Raw genomic sequence first — 16449 nt, 5'->3', positions numbered from 1 at the left:
ACCCTCATTGTGCAGACCTTCCTCCTCATGTTCAACCTAAATCTGTCCTACTCCAGCTTCAAACCCTCGTCCCTTGTCCTATCCCCACAGGCCCTCCTGAACAATCCCTCCCCAGCCTGCCTCTAGGTCCCCATCAGATACTGAAATGTAGCTCTAAGGTCTCCCTGGAACCTTCTCTTCTCCAGGCTGAACAACCCCAACTCTTAGCCAGTCATCATAGGAGAGGTGCTTCAGCCCTCTGCTCATCTTCATTGCCTCCTCTGGACCCACTCCAAAAGTAGGATGGAGGGAAAGAAAATCAATTTAAATCAATGGATTTGTTTGATTGTTTTTTCCCCATTATGCAGCATATGAGGCATTCAGCTTTTCCCCTAATGAATATACACCCAAAAAAACTTAGTTGGCATAGTAGGACCCACATTTATTGTGACTGCACTGGAGGCTCCAGATTAGCCCCACTCTTTGCCATGATCTCCCATAACACATCCAACCACCACACCACCACCATGATGGGTGATAAGGAGAAAGGGCCTGTGACAGAGCTGCTGAAGAATGATATGAGCTACAGCTCCAATACCAGTCCTCACAGATTAAACTACTGCACCCAGAGTGAACAGAACTCTGACCCAATTCTGTGTTTTAACCTGTGAAATGGAGCTTCTTCACAGCCATGGAGGGCAGTAGGGGAAGAAGCTGTTTACAAGTTGCAGAAGCAGGACATAGCTCAGGGATTTATTTGTTTGGGGTTTTTTGTTCTGCAATTCCAGGTACTCACTGAATTCTGTGCTTTCTTCCATAAGACCTGCCACCCAAAATCATGGGGACCAAATCACAGATCAAGACTCTCATTCTTCCCCAATACTGACTATGTATCCAAAGCCTTGTGGACATACAAGCATAGCAGAGAGAAAAAGAAATAGATGTTCCAATGTTCCACAGGTGTGAAGCTCAACTATTCCCAGAAGCTGAGTAGTCTACAACTAGTGTAGGTTTTTGAGATAAAAACTGTAAGAGAAGAAGCCAAATCAAACTTTACCCTGCCAAAAGGCTCAAAAATTCCTCGAAGCATATCTTCAGTTATGTTGAAGTGTAATGATCCCACATATAGCCTCATAGGACCTGCACTGCCCTTTTGGAGGTTATTTGCCATCGCTGCTGCTCTGTTCTTCTCTGCCTAAGAAAAGGAAAACAGAAAAGCTCATCCTCTGTAAGAGTCAATAAAAACAATCCCCTAGGAGAAGCTGGATGCATCTAGCAGATAAAAACTAACAGATTTACAAAATGGCAAGCATGCTCCACATTAGCCACCAGATTTTAGCTCAAGATCCACAGATTCAAAACAATAGCTACCACTGAACAACTCCATGCAGAATTCTGGCTTGTACCTAATGAACTGAAGTGTTTACTCTTCAGAAACACTGGAAAGCATACATAATACATACTACGATTCCCTACCCTAGCAGTTTCATTATTACTACTTTTTTCATACCTGTATTTTCAAGATGTGTTCATACCACTTTGCTTAAATTTGCCAGTCAACTATGGCAGGCAGATGGCCACTGAAAAATCATCCTTGGTAAAACTTTCAATGGTAACCAAGTTTTCAAACAGTTTTCCAGCAAGAAAGCAAAGGTGTCACTCAACATGAGTAATACTGAAGTTTACAACTCCTTACCTGTGATGCTTGCACGATGATTGGTACACCCAGGACTCTCTGCCCAGTCAGTCCTATTGCCAGGGGCACTGAGCTAACATCAACAAATTCTACATAAGCAATTCCCTTTGAACGCCTGGAATTCCTGTCTGAAATCATTCGCACATCACGAACCTGAAAGGCAAGCACAGACATGGTGTTCAAGGAAAGCACTAAAGCAGTTCATCTCACAGAAAGGTATTAATAACCAGATCATTATCTGCTAAGCCAAAGGCCTTGCAACTGTGCTGCAAATCTAGAGCAGCATAAAGCTACCTAGGATTAAAAGCCATTCAAAAACAAACGTGGAGTGCTACAAGAACACAGGGGTAGTAAAATACCTGCAGTACTGCAATGCTTTAAGTATTACAGCCCATGGGACAAATAAAACTTATCAAAATCAGATTTTTAGATTACACTGTAACTGCCAGACCTAACTGGAAAAAAACCCAAACTTCTGAGAAACAGAGTTGCTGGAATCAGAACTGCATTGCCATGTTTCACAGTGCAGCACCGGCTGAGCAATGAACTCCTCAGACACTGCACTTTCATGTTCAAAGCCTTTCAAAACTAATCGGCCATCACTCATTCTCTTTCACCTGTAGTGGAAACTCCAGAAGCTTACTATTCTGCAGAATCCTAAGCCTGCACTAGGACAGCTTGAGCAAGTATGCAGAATCACTTTAACCTCCCTACTCATTACCTTCCCTACTGTAGAGAAAAATTCTTCCAGGTCTCTCGGCCGAATTCTTGCAGCCAGCTGCATGCAGAATACTGTTCGAGCATCCCTCTCTTCAGGAGTCAGATTATCAATAGGTTCTCTGGAAAAAGGAAAGTTCAGTTTAAATAGATATTCTGAATGAAGATTATCACCTCTGGACCATACCTGAAACTTGGAAAAAAAATTAGTAGCTGAAAGTATGATGTGGAAAAAAAAATCTCCACCTCCCACACTAAAACAAGAACTGGGCAGGATACCCCTGATATTAGTATTCCTACTAACTCAACACATGTAAACATCCTGTTTCAACTGCAAACATTGAATAGGTTCCCTGTCCAGCACAAGTAACAGTACCACCAGGGAGCTTGCAGTCAAATAGATGAGATTAAAGGACAGGAAACAAAGGAAAATGTGATCCATTAGCACAGACTAGCTGTCAGAACTCTCAGACAAGCAGCATCAACTTCTGTTGCTTTGCAAACTAAAACCTTACATCCACCCAGTCACTTGGGAGTCAGTGAAATCACTGCCTAAACAATACTGACATCTATACAGACTGAATTTCCCAGTCCTTATTTTAGAGTTACAGTTTGTTGCATGATAAAAAGGTATGAGGAGTCACTAACCGCTCTCACCCATGACAACAGGAGCACCAGGTTCATTGTATTTCAATAGTTATCACGAGTTGAAGTTAGGTGCACCACTTTTAAGACACATTAAAACATCATATCTAAAAAAAAATACAAGATATCTGACTTGCACTTCAGTACAGGACAGAATTAGCACACTGGGTCCTGGACTGAGCTCCCAGTCATGTATCATGTATTTATAAAAATAGTCTAAAAAAAATTACTGGGAATACACAAGAAAAAAAAACTCATCCATCTCATGGTTTGCTAACTAGAGAAACAAAGCAAGGCTGGTTAAATTTAACTGCATTTTAATTTAGAGAATAATCTCATTAGCAGCTATCCAAATCTAATTCCTTTAACTGAGAAGCTTAAGAACGCATAAGCACCTCCTGGAATTCGCAGGTTCCCAGCTCCGCCGGACTCCTACAAGCAACATCAGTACACACGGACTGGGAAGAGGCAGCATTTGTACAGTACTTTTGCATTCCTTCCTTAAGATTATCAAGTAAGATTTGGCAGAAAAGCTAGCTAATTTAAGTCACAGTTGACAGGGAAAGGATTGAGAACACCAACAAAATGCAAAGCAAGACACATTGTGCAGTTATACACAGTGATTAGAGCGGTAGGATAACTCATGACATACGGGAAAAGCAACATTTCAATGCTCTCCTCTCACAGGCTGAGTGCATTCCAGCACTAGAGAACTTATTTCACTGCTACTTTTGCCACTTCAGTTGGATCAAATTAAACAAAAAAAGAAGAAGAATTACTCAAGCATGTGTGAAAATTCCTACCTAACAGGGCTCTTGTCTTTTCTGAAGGGACTTTTGCTTCTGGAGCGTCGTCTGCTGTAAAGAGAAATCAAGATTGTAAGAAAACCCTTATGTCTATCAGTCACAGTTTAAACAAAATCTATTAATGATGCAATAGAAAGTAGAGAAAACTCAGAAACCTTAATTTCATGCTGTGAGGCAGACCAATCTTCCCTCTGATGGCAATGTTGAATTTTGGACCAGAACTATGGCAAAAGCAAAAACAGAAATTACTCAGAGTACCTGAATTCAGGATTTCCTGTCTTCACTCACATTACACTTCAAGTGCTCACCCACTCTTGCCTGTGAAGGCAGCACCCATACCAGGCATAAGCTGTGTGCAGCACTCTAAAACATCAGGCACAGAATACACTCCTGGCTCAGTTCCACCTGTGTGGAAAAGCCCAGAGCACAGGGAACTCCAAGGAAGAACTTAATCATGAGCCAGCTAGATGTGGCACACTTGTATGAGCTACAGTTACTGCCATAATCTTCTTTACATGTCATGAAATTTAAAATGCAAGGGGAAACCAAAGTAGCTCTCTGCAGACATCTGCAAGGGATACGTTCACTACTGCTGTCTCAGCTCCAGCCACTCAAGTGGTGCAAATGTGCTTCAAGTAAAGTTCTTGCCAGGCATCAAAACACAGAGCTGCGCCAGCGGTCAGCCTTATATAGATATCACCCAGAAGCAATCCAATCTCTGGGCTAAATCTAATTTTAGTTCTCCAGGCTTCAGAGACTGCTAAGAACAAATGGCTATCTGCCTTCTGCTTCCATGTTAAGGACAGTCCTCTAGCTACTGTGGCAGAGAGTAACAGACACGAGCAACAAGACTCATCCTATCATGTTCTCCCTGAGCTTGACCTCCTTGGAGATAGGAGGCAAAGAACAGCACCTGTTCACACTCTTCCTGTACATCCACCAAATGACAGCACAGCGGGAATGCTTGGGGTTTTGTCTGCCCATCTGCACCAAACTGATTCTTTATGCTGTGGCTATTAACTGATGTGAAAGCACCCTGGAAGAGATGGCAGTCTGAAGACATTAAATAGTCTTTCACTAAATGCATTCAGTCTGATAAACACCTTCTTGCTAGTAGTTGGAGCAGTAATGTTTGCAGTTAAACTTGGCCTCCACAACACAGAGGACACCCATGTCACAACACAGAGAAGCCAGTATGTAAAACCATGCTAGCCAGGTTGAAGCAAGGGAAAGACAGCCCTGTGTAGCACCAAAACCAAACAGAAATAAATTTAGAAAGCACCTAATAACAAGAAGAAACATGCATGCAGAGACCACTATTTATCAAAACCAGACTTCCCCCCAACCCCAGAATAAAGCAATTTCCTACACGAGCTCAGACAAAGAGATGCTGAGCATCCATTCTGATTCTCCAACATCTGTGACACATGGAGCCAAAAGCTGCACCTGGAAACACTGCTACTAATTCCAGAGGCTGGCTTATCAGTGGTAGGATTATCTTGCATCTTCACATCTCCTTATATAGGCGTTGGTGCTTTCCAATTCAAATGCAGCAAGACAACCCAATCACAATTAACATGCAGACCAACTAAATGATGGTCAGTAATCAAGGCCATGAGTTTGTAGGAAATCAGTGAAAGTATCTGGTCTAAATCTAATGAAACTGCATCTGGGAAGATATACTATCAAAATTTTCAAATACATGTGTAACTTTGCAGGGAAAAAAAAACCAACAGAGAAACACCCAAACCCCCCCTTAAAAAACCTTTCACTTTCACTCCTGACAAGTAAGCACCATGGTACTTAGGTGACTACAGCAAGAAGCACTGAAGAATCCCAGTAACCTAAAGCCCTAAGAGCCCACTAGAACGGATCAAGCAGAAAGCTACCTTGGGCAACAGTATGGCCCAGTCTAGTGTGGGGTGTCCCTGCCCATGGCAGGGGGGTTGGAACTAGATGATCCTTGTGGTCCCTTCCAACCCTGAATGATACTCTGATACTATGAAGTTACCTTATGGAGATTCTTTTCAAGAGTATTCTGTGAGCTCTATTTCTCTGGCTTTGTCTAGGCTGTAGATCTCAGGGCCATTTTCCTCATTCCTCCTACCACCTAAAACTTTCTTACAATGGCTGCTCACCTCCTGCTATCTCCTATGAAAACAGTGAGTCACAGGCAACTTCTTGTGTCAGGGCTTTCACTGTTGGAAGAGAACCCACAGGAAGGCTGTGGAGGGACTGTTTAGAAAGGCTTATGGTGATAGGGCAAGGGTTTGAAACTGGAGCAGGGAAGATGTAGGCTGGACATCAGGAGGAAGTTCTGCACACCAAGGGTGGTGAGACACTGGAACAGGATGCCCCAGCGGTCCTGTCTCTGGAGACATTCAAGGCCAGACTTGATGTGGCCCTGGGCAGCCTGATCTAGCTGGAGATGTCCCTGCTGCCTGCAGCGGGGTTGGACAGCATGACCTTTGAGGGTCCCTTCCAACCTGATGCAATCTGTGAATCTGGGTTACATTCTTCATAACTCAAACACACCAAGTCCTGTGCAACATCTGGGGCAAAGCTAGGTACATGCTCTCCTAAACCTGTGTGATGCCACATGACCCAAGAACAACAGTCAGAAGATAGTAAAATGCCAACTTTCATGTGCTTAGATATACCCAAGATTAAAAGAAGTCAGCAGAGCCAAGTTTTAGGCTAATGAAGTCCAGTGGAATTACCATGAACGTCCAGTCCTCATCAAATAATCATCTTTCAATAACTTGTGTCCAAATTTTTGGTTCTAGAACAGCAAGACAGCCTAGGTCACTTCTGCTGTATTAGCAGTAGCTGGGATTTGTCAAGACAGGTGTCCAAGCAAGAATACTGCAGCAGAACACCTCAGTTTGGAGGCATTAGCTTGAAATGGGGCCTTTATGAAGCAATGACAAAGATCACGAGGTGGAAGAGTGAAAAAGAAAAACTCTCAGCCACACAAAGCATTTTGAACTAAAAGGTGCAGTCAGCTGTAACAGTGCCTGGAGTAACATCAACTCAGAACTGTGAGAACAAACCCAGGAGGTTAGATTCCAGATTCAAATTCTCCAGACAGCAAGCACACGCTGGTAGTTGTTGTTCAGATACCGGTGGTGCTGCTAGAAGTTTGTCTTCACATGGAAGCACCATTTTTGGTAGATCCAAAGGTATCCAATCCAAAAGAGTCTGGCAATGGAGGAGACTCTCTCCACAACTTCTGTGTCCCTCAAAGTCAGCACCTGTTACACTGCCTTGAAAGACAAATTTCTGCAGTGGAGAGTCCCAAAGAGGAAATGAAGAGTTCTCCTGTCTTCTGAAGTCCACCTCTTTGACACATTCCAAGCCCAAACTAGAATTCTTGAATTGCATTCGCCTGTGCAGCACTTCAGCAGCAGCCTCCATGGCCTACAAGGGAATGAGAGCCAACTGCTGGCTATACAGCAGTCAGTACTGATGGCTCTGGGCTGCACACTTGCCCTATTCCAAGCTTCCACTGTTAATTGATTAAATTCTAATTGGTTATATGAAAGCAACAATTCAGTAATGGAAGCAGAGAACAGAATGCTGCCAAACCAATGAGAGCACCCTCAACTCCTCAGGGGATACCAGTTCAGGTCATATCACCTTTATGTTCACTAAATATCAAAGAAATTGCCCAGAACAGATATGGCAAAGTACCAGAACAATGAACACCCCTTCCTAGAGCAAAGTACTTCAATGAAGACAAGAATTACTCTAGCAATGTCCATGTAGTCCTAATGTAGTAATGATCTCTACTTGAGAAATTTCTTGTGGAAGATCACACTACTAAGAGTCCCAAATCTCTCCAGATGAAGACCTTTCTCACTCAGCAACAACACAAAAAAAATCCCAAAGAACAAAACCCTCTGACAAAGCTAGGAGAATGTAGCAACTCCAACCAAGTGATAAGATGACAAGACACTCCCTCTATGCAACACCACAATGGAGCCAAGACCAGCTGGCTTACCTACGGGAAGCTGAACATCCTGATCAAGGTCCTGCTTATGAGGCAGTACAGAGCCACAATGGTGGCACTGGCACAACCCAACTAGCTACTGTAGTGTTACAGGTGAAGAGCTGAAGAAACCACCCCAACTGAAACTTTCAGACCTGAAGCCTAGAACATTTTTACAGAAGCTTTAGCTGACCTGATAAGTCTTATGGTCCTGAGTACACAGGGCTGAAGGCAGCACAGGATGTCACTGCATCTTGGAGTATGCTTTCATTACACAAAAGCCAACATGCAGGTGCCTCAGCACAGAAGGAGAGCCTCAGACCTCTGAGGCCACCACTTTGTGTGCATTCCAAGAGTAGCAAGGACCCAGCCCCCTCGAAAAACATTCACATGCAGGGAACTGTACAAGCCTGCCATTTATCAGAAGGTAAACACTTGTTTTCTCAAACACCTTAAGGAGACTTCTCCACAGCACATGACATTCCATTAAAAAAAAACCCAACACCCACATCCTTTTCAAGCATTTGCTTCTGACAGGACCTTGTATTCTGAGATGTGGCAACAGGTGCTAGGAGATAGGACAAAAGCAGTCACAAACAGTAGCCTCAGGTCAACCAAAGCCAAGTATAAAGCCCAGCTCTCAGTTTTCCTGAAGGCAAGAAGTGCTGGTGAGGAGCAAAGGGGAGGGCAGGAGAACCAACAGGAGAAACAGTAAATACCAGCTTAAAAAAACCAGGGTTTGAGAAATTATTTTCAACTGTCAGGAACTACTCATAGTTCTATCAAGTCAAAGATCTAAAAGAAACTGAAGAATCCTCCCACAGCCTCTAGACAAGTTGGAGAAACTGCAGGACAACTAGGCAATGCCTGAGCATTACTTAAAAGTCACTTCCAGTTTGGATATAAACATAGAAGGTGTTTTCATATTAAGTGTTTAGGAGCAGGAGAGTGAAAACCTTTACTAATGTAAGAAGAAACATTTTCTGAGCTTGTCACAGACCACTATTCATTTTTGAACAGTTATACCACCAGGCTCCTACACTGAGGATATTTAGGACATGTAGAAAACTTGCTGGTTATTTACATGTTGTGATGCTTGTGTTCCAGTCAGCTTCACATTCTCTGACCTCTTTTTGCATCTTCCTGCATTCAGGTAAGAATGAAATCTAACAGGAGGAACTGGATATGTTACTGTCCTCTTTTTTGCTCCTTATTTATTGGCATCCTTCAACCTTAACCTCACCTTCTTTTGGGATGGTTGGTGACCAATTTAGAAAGCAGAGTGAAATCTTTAAGGTTCTGTATCACACAGTGAAACAGCACACATGCAGCTCTACACAGTAACCTACTAGGGACTTCTGTAGCGGCCTCTGAATCTGCGATCCCTACTCCTAGAGCGGCTGCGCCTACGCTCTTTGCTCCTGCTCCGCTTCCTTTCCCGGCTTCTGCTCTTCTTCCTTTCCCGATCTCGGCTCCGTTTGCGATCCTTACTTCTGCTCCTCTTCCTGTCGTGGCTTCGACTTCGGCTCTTGCTCTTTTTTCTCCTGAGAAATGAAAACACAACACTGATTACACCTTCCACAGTTCCTGTAACCTGATGGCACAGGCACTGACAGCAAAAAGCTTCTACCTGTTGGATTTCTCCCAGCTCCTTTTGCTGACCAGATGGTTAAGCCTGTCAGCAACCTTCCACAGCTCCTCACCGGCAACACAAAGAGCTCCGAAGAACTTTTTTATCTTACATTTTGTGAAGGATGTTTCCAGGAACAATAAAAGGACTGAATAAATATTTCCTGGAGTACAAACCAAATGCAGTACTTCATCTGTCTTTCCAACATACTTTAAATATACCATCAAGATGCTAAGAATAAATTACATTTTTACAACAGATACAAAGGAAAATGCAAGTCTGGAGGAAAAGAAGGTTAGTTTCTCTTGATACTCTCCTTGAGGTTAATATACAGCTCAAGAGTTTTAATCCCTACTTGCTACTCCCAAACCTTTGGCTCCTACAGGTTTGAGGCAAACTGCTGATCTTCATCATTTTATTCATTTACTTAGAAAATGCAAACTTTTTAAGCCTCATATACTCGAAATCTCCTACTTGAAGAGCAAGGAGTAATTTTTCCACTCCTGGCAGACTAATTTTGGATTACTTTTTTTTCCTTTTAATCTTTGTCTTGGACCACAAAAACCTGCCATTTGCTACATTTAAAAACGTGCAGGCATGTGTACATAAAACACATTAAAGAGATGCACAAGCCATGGCTTAGGACCTCAACTAAACTGTGGGAACAACCAACTTCACTGCCAAACTGCAATTCGAAACATCTTTTGCTACTGAATTTTTTCTGGACTCCTTTTGTGGTTTCTGATTACACACACCATTTTTCAGTGGGATCACAAATTCACTGCAAAGCTTTGTATGCAGCCCTGCTTTCTAAATACCTTCATCCCTTTTCCTTTCTATGGCATGTATAAACTATGACTTCCAGCCAGTTTCAATTACTCAAGTATAAATCTTTCACATTTAACTGAGCCTAACCATCACTAACAATTTTTGCTCTCCCGTCTCCACCTAGGAAGGCCCATTAAAACCATCTTTGCATTTATCTCTCAAGAGATATATGTTATCATTTGTTTTAAAAACTGGAGTATGTATTTTTTAATTGCTTACCAACAATACTCCACTACTTTCTTCATTGTTTCTGTGTGGACAGAAGTTGCTGCACCAGCATGTGTTATTCAGAGGCTACACAATCTCTGACATCACCCAGAAATCCCAAGTTATCTGTCTGCGTCAGCAGCATTTAACCACACTTCCTACTGTGGTGCCAACAGGGACAGGTGCACAAAACCTCTCTCTCCTTGGATCTCACCTAAAACAACCACAATCTCCCTAGTTTGAAATCCTCAAACACTACCATAATAGCTCCAAAAATTACTACATTTAGCTCAGTACACTGGCCAGTACCAGTAACTGCAGCTAACCTTCAATAAGAACAGCAACTACTTGCTACCCAACAGTGAGTCTCAAGTTGTGCCAGGGGAGGTTCAGGTTGGATATTAGGAAGAAATTCTTCACAGAGAGTGATTTGCCATTGGAATGTGCTGCCCAGGGAGGTGGTGGAATCACCGCCCCTGGAGATCAAGAAAAGACTCAATGAGGCACTTAGTGCCATGGTCTAGTTGATTGGATAGAGCTGGTTGATAGGTTGGACTGGATAATCTTGAAGGTCTCTTCCAACCTGGTTGATTCTGATACTGTCACTGCAAGCAACACAACAGCCAAGCAAGCAGCCTGGTAAAGCCCATATACACCTTAGTCTTCAGCAACAGAGTACTGTCACAAGTCTGATACAAAATAGCAGAGTTCAACCTTTGAAGATTTTGGGGAACAACTACTTCTGGGACAAGCTTCATACTGTCAGGGAGCTGCAGGAAAAGAGTAACAAACTACCTAGCAATTGCTAACTCAAAACACTGAAGCACAGAGACACCACAGCAGCAACCTTTATGAACAGACACAAAAGTACCATTAGGAAAGCAGAAGAGAGGTGAAACTCCACACAACAAATACCATTGCAAGACTAACAGTAGCAGAACACCTTGACTGGTTTCTGTTTTACAACAATAGTTCTTTTTCCATATTTGAATTCACTGATTTTCTGAACTAAAAAGACCAATTCAGAGCACATAGGCCCAAGCTGAAAAAGGGACCCTGAGGAGATAGTCTTTAGTCTTGAAGGCTACAGCAACTAAGGAAAGGAACCACAATAGGTTCCAGTATTACCATCATTTTACCAGAAAGCAATGTCAGAATCAATCCTAAAACTTAAGAAACTGCTCTGTTAGATACCAGGCTCTATTTTGAGATCAGGCATCCAAACAAAGCCTAGTTTTATGTGCTACATACAGCTATTTTAAAGCAAGAAAAAGCCAGACCTTAAAAATACTGGGAGCTGCTATTTTTGATGGAAGTTTAGGGGTCTCAGTATTCAGCATAAGAACACTGCTGGCAGTATTGCTGACAATGCAGATGTGCAGTATTGTCAATTTTAGATTACTAGATTCCAATGGAAGTGTAATGTTGGAATTCTCACTTCCCAAATATCTGGATCCCTTCAGCTTTTGGAAGATGACACAGCAAATATGCTGACCTCTTACGTCAGCTGTATATTACAAGATTCACTGGTTACTCAACTATCATTGCTATTCTTCCTACATCAACTATCCCATCACCAAATGATGCTTGTAAAGTACAGAATTTATTTTACAGCTCTAAACACCTTCTATTTATTTGAGGTATTTAAGAAACTCTTCTAGGCAAGGTGTTTTTCTTCACTTCCAGACTCTCTGGATCATCAGCAGGTGTCCAGACCCCAGAACTATTCCTCCAGGAGAAGGTGGGCCTGTACTCAGGCTCTTCAGAAAGGTTACAGTACAAAATTCAATATGCTGACCACATAAGTTCTTTTTATTTAACATGCCACTGACAATGGGACGTTAACTACATGTGTGTACAACACTTTGTAATTGCTGCAGCATCAGCAATTCCCAACAGAAAGCTTCTCCATTTGATTTCCCTAAACAGTACTACCATGCATTCACCAGTTCACCAAAACCAGCAGCCTCCCCCCAAAACACACAGGGGTGGGCAAATACTTACTTCTTGCTGCGCTCTTCGTGGCCATTGGCACTGCTCAATTTGTTCTCATCCTAAGCAGGGTTGATAGAAGAACATCGTGAGGACGAAGCGGAAAGATTTCAAGTGGTCAAAGGGTAATGGGAATAGGAATAAGAAAATACAAAACAAAAATTTTAATACTAAATTACTTTTTTACAGTTTAATGTGGAAAACTTTAGAGAATTTAGGCAGGCATGTTTAACCACTTTGCTGCTTAAATTTAAGTCATACAATTACGAAATGCAAGACTTACATCGTTTAAAAGTGTATATTAAATTGTAGATACTTCCTTACATGATTTAGAGAGCAAGTTATCCTGTAGAATTCAGCACTCAAGTGGTTAAATGTTATTTCTATAAAGTGTAAGAGGAAAATTGAGATCTGTGTTTGTGTGCCCCTCAGATCAGTACCAAGGCTATATATCTGCCTAAGCCCCAGTGGCTATGCTAGCAGCCAGCCACTATGGATTTCCTGTGACCGATGCCATTCCCGAGATCTTCGCTCATTTTCGTTGAAGGGTTGTAAGAGCTTGATGTCACCTCTGTCACACATCTCGCCCTGAAGCAAACAGGGATTCACACTGCTTTAGTAACGTCGGCTCCCAAGAAAGTCATCAATAATCCACCAGTCCAGCCTAAACATTCCCTATTTCCATACCTGTTTACATGGAAAATATCCATGTTAAACCAGGACACAAGAATTTCAACATAACAATTTACAAAATTCTTCAAGTTTTTAACATAACTGCTAAGTATTACATAAACTAAATATACCACTTAAAGCTTACAAATGCTCATCCAAAATTCATGACACGGTTGTAATAAACACTGCACAATAGACTAACAATAGCTGCTACATAACTGATATACTTTCTTTACAGTTTAATCACATTAGTTACATCAAAAGTACAATTACTAAGCCACTTAATATACATTTCTTGTCAAACCAGTGCTAAAGCATGCATAAAATTAACACTTCACCGCCACTGGGTGATAAACAAAGACAGTATTCATTTGCTGCTGGTTTAGGTAAAAGATATCACTACACTAATTGATAAAAATTTTCCACAAAAACTGCTATTTCCTAATTAAACAACTAGGACAGAAGAATGCAAGAACTGTTTTAGAATGCCACTGCAGACTGTGATACTGTCTTTTACTCGCTAAGAACGTTCTGTTCAGGGATCCAAGAATTTCATTCACTCAGCAATAGATTTCCATCTGCCCTGCTCAAAGATTAACTGCCACCAGTCTCCTGCATTAAAAGCAAGTCTCACTCCTCTTGCTCTGAGCAGACTGGTCAAATATTTACTTGCCATGGGACTGGTGAAAAGGGTATTCTTGGAACCCTGCTGTTTTCCCAAACCATTAAGTTCACCTTGTTGCTATACCAAACTGGACCTGGCAATTTTAGGAGAGGTTTTTGGTTTTGGGGGTTTTGGTTTTGAGTTTTTGTTTGGGTTTGGTGGTATGGTTTTTTTTTGGTTGTTTGGTTTTGGGTGAAGTTTTTTGGGTGGTTTTATTTGTTTGATTGGGTTTTTTTGTCAATTTTTGGTTGGTTTTGGTTGTTTTTTTAAACCTAGGGGACCACGGTACAGCGATACGTCACTCAATTACTACCTTATGATTGACAGTTCACACTGGAATCAAAGGTGAATTCATGGGAGTAGAGGTGAGATATCGTTAGGCAAGTCTACAAAGAGAGATAGATGGGCATTTATTCATCACGCTGAAGTGAAACTACTGCACAATATAATTACATTAACAGCATATATTTACTTGTAAGTTACATGTAATGCATCTCCAATAAGACAAATCACGAGGGCTCCAGGGATGTTAGTTTACAGTTCAGCAGTAGTTTCATGAATAATTCTAAATTAAGGTAAACAGGACCTCACTGGCACGTTTTCCTCACCTTCTTGTAAGGAGCTTCAAGCATTGCTTCAATATCAATATCATCAGCCATTTTTCAGGACACCTGAAAGAAGAAGCAAAATCCACCTTAGACGGCAAATACCCTTGTGCTTCCAAAGGCTTTTGCCTCAGAGGCCATCAATACACTGGCTCCAATTCACAAAGCAATGCCTCATTTCCCACAAGAACTGCAAGGAAGCTCTGCCCAGCTAAATGATGAATAATATGACACAAACCAATTACAGCTGCAAACAACAAAATGGCATTCAAAACAATTAGCCAGTGGAAAGCCCAGAGGTATTCCACCTTTCATTCAAAACAAAGAGCATGGATCGTTTACGACACAGAAACACAGGTCTCGTTGCCATCTTAGAAGGACCCGAGCTTCACTGAAGGACCCCAGCAGCATTTAAAGAACACAGAACAAACATTCAGACAAACCTGTTCACAGCTTTCCCACCATCTGATACCACATTTACTAATCTGAAGACTTAAAGGACTCTGTGGTCCTTTCAGAAATGCAGCCTCCTGCATAATGCAAGCCACAGAAGAAACAGTTATGACTCAAGCATTAAGAGCTCCTAGAGGACACGAGATCCATGCAGTATGGGAATTCAGGTTTCAGACAAAAAAGCCCCAGCATGCTATGCAACACCACTCACTACTAACGTTATGTGGTGGTGGTGATTTTTTTTTCTAGACAGGCTCCACTTCCTCAAATCTTTTAATAGAGACAGTATCTCTCCTTTTCCTTTTTTAAGCTCAAAAATGGCCAGGCCTCTAGACACAAGTCCAAGCCCAAGATCTTCCCTGCATGTGTGGAATGAAATGGATTTTTCATCATACAGATTAATCACTGCATCTTGGTTACAAGCATGGCCACACAAACTGTGCTGCCCAGGGACTTGACCAGCACAGATTGAATCAGCTCGACATCTCAAGATCGTTTAAGCTGTTGCCTCATAACCAAGACCACCAGAGCTGCAACTCACCTAAGAGTCAAGTAGCTCCCCCACCTCCCTCTGACCATCACCCATTAATAAAATCAGCAAGAGAAAATCCCTTAGCAGTCAGAGCACTGGCAGCTCATACTCAATTACTGAACTAAGGTAAGTGAAGCCCATTTTCCAATTCCCAGGCTATCACAAATAAACTGTCCTTAGCTTATGCGAGTTTATTGCAGCATTTCAAGTCATCTACATACATGCATGATTTCATTCACCAGCATTTGGTAGAGACAAGCACAGCAGTATGATTTAGGACCATGAAAAGGCACCAGGCCAAGCCCAGATTCTACAAGACAATTCTCACCGGTGACAACTCCCACCAACAATTGCATTCTCATGCGTGTACTTTAGCTAACATAGCCAGCTTCTCCCTGAAGAGGTGAAGCCAAAGGTGTGAATGGGGCCATAACAGGAACTACCAAATCATCAGTGGCATGGAAAAGTGGAGAGGGAGTGACTACTACCACCCTCAACCGAATTAGAGCAGTGAATGACCTATCTTTGGGTTCCTGCAAAACAAAGGTCCTGGCTCACACAGCATTTAGCTGTGGAATTCACTGTTACAGAGCACTGTGGATGCTAGCAAAGAGGGGGAAAAACCCACATGCAATGCTAAAAAAAATGGAAAAGAGCACAAAAGTTTACAGCAAGAACTTTTCATAGAACAAAGACATGCTTTGTGACCCTGAACCGCAACTAGGTGACAACTAAAAGCACACAGGAAAACAACATCACTGTATCATTGCCTGCCTTTCTGCTTTGTCTGAGTCATTCACCTCTGGCCGTCACAGACAAGATCCTGAGTTACAGAGACCTTTGCTCTCTCCCGGTGCAATCTGTGCCCTTTGTGCTCTGTACAAAACACACTAGCTGGTGTAACACCAGGCTCGTATCAGAATATCTTCTGTTCAAAGAACACAGACCTGCTATTGACATAGTGATTCGTGTAATGCACACAACGATGCTACACGCAAAATTATGTAGAAACTCATGACACAAGAGTCCTTA

General features: G+C 42.1%; 1 protein-coding gene across 4 annotated transcripts in view; it reads right to left on the bottom strand.

The window, feature by feature from the left end:
- RBM39 (RNA binding motif protein 39) overlaps nucleotides 1–16449 on the bottom strand; it is a 31360-nt gene that overhangs the window by 13523 nt on the left and 1388 nt on the right. For 2 of the 4 annotated variants that reach the window (XR_010990944.1, XM_068167292.1), the window contains exons 2-9: nucleotides 14436–14498; nucleotides 12504–12553; nucleotides 9184–9378; nucleotides 3999–4064; nucleotides 3841–3894; nucleotides 2397–2514; nucleotides 1676–1828; nucleotides 1037–1174 (exon numbers count right to left, since the gene is read on the bottom strand). Coding sequence is in view for 3 of the 4 variants with exons in the window: in XM_068167292.1 (XP_068023393.1) it covers nucleotides 1037–1174; nucleotides 1676–1828; nucleotides 2397–2514; nucleotides 3841–3894; nucleotides 3999–4064; nucleotides 9184–9378; nucleotides 12504–12553; nucleotides 14436–14486 (825 nt within the window). In the remaining variant the exon portion in view is untranslated. The remainder of the gene's footprint in view (nucleotides 1–1036; nucleotides 1175–1675; nucleotides 1829–2396; nucleotides 2515–3840; nucleotides 3895–3998; nucleotides 4065–9183; nucleotides 9379–12503; nucleotides 12554–14435; nucleotides 14499–16449) is intronic. The other 2 variants (XM_068167293.1, XM_068167294.1) reach the window with 2 other exon arrangements.

The sequence above is a fragment of the Melanerpes formicivorus genome, unplaced genomic scaffold, assembly GCF_026170545.1.
Source record: "Melanerpes formicivorus ecotype bairdi unplaced genomic scaffold, bMelFor1.0.p_v2 SCAF_115, whole genome shotgun sequence".
NCBI classification, from domain to species: Eukaryota; Metazoa; Chordata; class Aves; order Piciformes; family Picidae; genus Melanerpes; species Melanerpes formicivorus.
The sequence above is the reverse complement of the archived record's forward strand: the minus strand, read 5'-3'. Positions and strand labels throughout refer to the sequence as shown.